Genomic DNA, 2,678 nt, shown 5'->3' on the forward strand with positions numbered 1-2,678 from the left:
CCCGGCCGGCCGCGGAGGCCGTGGCTGTTTGTCCCCAGCTCCACCTCCCTGGTGGTGGCACTCAGCCCCTGCTGAAACATTTGTGCCGACGAGTCAGTCAGTGGGGAGACTCAGCCGCGCTCGGCATCCCATCCCAGGCACAGCCTCTGCGCTCGCCCTGGCCTTGCCCGACCCTCGCCACGGCCCCTCTGCCAGCCCCAAGGTAGTCGCCGGCACCTGGAGTGGTTGTGGCTGAGCAGGGGGCTGGGGGTTGCCGTCCATCCCTCCATCCTTCCCTCTCTCCATCCCTCTGTCCGTCCCTCTCTCCATCCAAAGGAGGTGATCCGGCAGCAAGAGGAGGTGAGTTACCATCTCGGTGTGCTTGAGCAGTGCTGTGCCGTTTGGGGATGGGATGGTTTGGGGATGGTGTCCCATGGGGCAGTGACCACCCTCACACAGCCCACACGCCATGGCCCTGGCAGCCACTCCTGTGCTCTCCCCTCTTCCCGGTGGTATCCCGGAGTGCCTGTGCCGGCAAGCAGCCGCGGTGGCCCTGGTGTGATGCCATGGAGATACTGTGAGTCAGCGGGTGCTCTGAGTCAGGGCTGCATGGCACCCCTCGTGACAGGGCTTCAAGGTATATCAGGGGTGGGAAGTGCTGCCCAGTGGGTTGGGGGGACCTTGGGCTGTGCCCCCCTCCGGCTCCATGCTGTGCCGGCGGCTTTGCTCCGTGCCCTGGGGTGGCACAGCCGGCATGAAAGGGCTCTTGTCCTCCTGCAGCCCCAGCAGAACCGTGGTAGCCTTCCCTTCACAGGAAACAAATTCCCAGTGTTGGACACACGGACGGGGAGGGGGGAGCCCACATCCAGCCCAGCCAGCCGTGGCCATGGCAGAGCCCAGGGCTCCTGCTGGCCCGGCATCCCCATGGCCCAGCATGGGGCTTCTGGTACTGGTGTTGGGGGTTGCTGACCGGGGTTTGCTCATTCACCCAGAGCCCATGGGCAGCCATGGTGCCGGGCTGGCCCTCCCTCAGGGTGGCCCCAAGGAGCCCTCATGGCACTGGAACTGGAGGGGTTGGTCACCCTTCTGTCTGGGTATCACCCCTTGGGGCGTTGCATCTCCTCAGATGTTGTGCCTTCTTCAGTATTGCACCTCCTTGGGTGTTGCGCCTGTGGATATCGCACCTCCTTGGGTATTGTACTCTGTCTTCGCGGGTATTGTGCCTCTGGGTATCGCGTCTCCTTGGGTATCAGGCGTTCGGCTGTCATGCCCCCTTGATTGTTGTATCTCTGGGTATTATGTTTCTGGGTGTCATCCCTCCTTGGGTGTCATACCTCCTTGCATGTCATGTCAGTGGGTATTGTGCTTCTTTGGGTACGTTGTCTCCTGGGGTATCATGCCCTGGGATATCGCACTGCTGGGTACTGTGCTTCCTTGAATATTGTGCGTCCTTGTGCATCTTGAGTCTGGGTATCGTGTCTCCTTCGATGTTTTGTCTCTGGGTATTGCACCCCTGGGTACCAGTCCTCCTGGAGTGTCATGCTTCTAGAGATCATGCCTCCTTGGATATTGTGCGTCTGGGTATTGGGTCTCCTCAGGTGTCATGCTTCTGGTTACTGTACCTCTGAGTGCCTCTGGGCATCGCTCCTCTGGGTACCATGCCCCTGGGTACTGCATCTCTGGGTACCACACCTCTGGGCACTGTGCTTCTGGGTATCATGCTGGTTATGGTGCCTGGTAGGACACAGGGCCACCTCTGGCCAGTGCTGGTGTATTTAGAGCCATCGTGCCTCGGTTTCCCCTTGTGGTGGGTTGTTGCTGCGGGGGTCATGACACCCTCTGGCTGCGTCTCCCTGCTCCCTCCCAAGCTGGCAGTGCTGTGTCCTCTGCCTGCAAGATGCTGGTGGGGCATGCCCGGCTCTGGGGACGTGGCCCCAGGACCCCTACCATGGCCTGGGCCACAGGAACATGCTGGTCCTGCCGGGCCACTGGGGCTCAGCCACATGCGTGTGGGCAGGGCACTGTGCCCACTGTGACACTGGGGGTGAGTGCCCACCTCCCTACTCATAGGACCCCACCAAAAAGCTGTCATGATGAGATTAGAAAATAAATACTCTGATTTTTTTAAAAAGGAAAAAAAAATCTGTTTTTTTTTTATTTTTTTTATTTGTGGGTTGGGTTTATTTTCTCTTCCTTTTAAATCCTGAAATGACTCACACTTCTCAGCTGAAAATAAACCCGAGCGTGGCTGCGGTGGGGAGCTGGTGAGACGTGATAGCACGGAGGCATGGGGCCCCTCGGAGCGTGGCTGGGGCCAGCCCTGCCTGAGGCAGCCCCTGCTCGCTGCCAGCACCCAGACCCTCTCCCTGGGGCTGCGGGGGGCTGCTGCGGGGGCTCAGGTGGCCCTGCCAGGGCTGCTAATGGGCCTAAAGTGCTCCTAAGGGGGCACCGCCATCTGCACGGCCCCCGGGGACTCGTGTCTTTGCACTTAGAGCAGATGCCTCCCGGCTGTGGGAACAGACATGGACACCCCAACGTGTGCACGGACACCCCTCTGCCCCTGTGCATGCATGCACAGGGGTGCATCCCCCCCACGCACGCACCCCCACGGATGTAGAGGGTTTTTCCCTTGCCTGGGGTTCGCCCCCCACCCCAGGCAGGTTTTTGCGTGACTTTGATGACGGGAGCTCATTCTGCCA

At 60.5% G+C, this 2,678-nt stretch overlaps 1 protein-coding gene across 1 annotated transcript in view; it reads right to left on the minus strand.

Moving 5' to 3' along the window:
• Positions 1-1,247, minus strand: part of PHGDH (phosphoglycerate dehydrogenase) — a 9,012-nt gene extending 7,765 nt beyond the window's left edge. Inside the window, exon 1 of the mRNA XM_009892895.1 lies at positions 1,164-1,247. Coding sequence (XP_009891197.1) covers positions 1,164-1,247 — 84 coding nt within the window. The remainder of the gene's footprint in view (positions 1-1,163) is intronic.
• Between the last annotated feature and the right edge of the window lie 1,431 nt (positions 1,248-2,678).

This window comes from Charadrius vociferus, unplaced genomic scaffold, assembly GCF_000708025.1.
Source record: "Charadrius vociferus isolate BGI_N301 unplaced genomic scaffold, ASM70802v2 scaffold39, whole genome shotgun sequence".
Taxonomy (NCBI): domain Eukaryota; kingdom Metazoa; phylum Chordata; class Aves; order Charadriiformes; family Charadriidae; genus Charadrius; species Charadrius vociferus.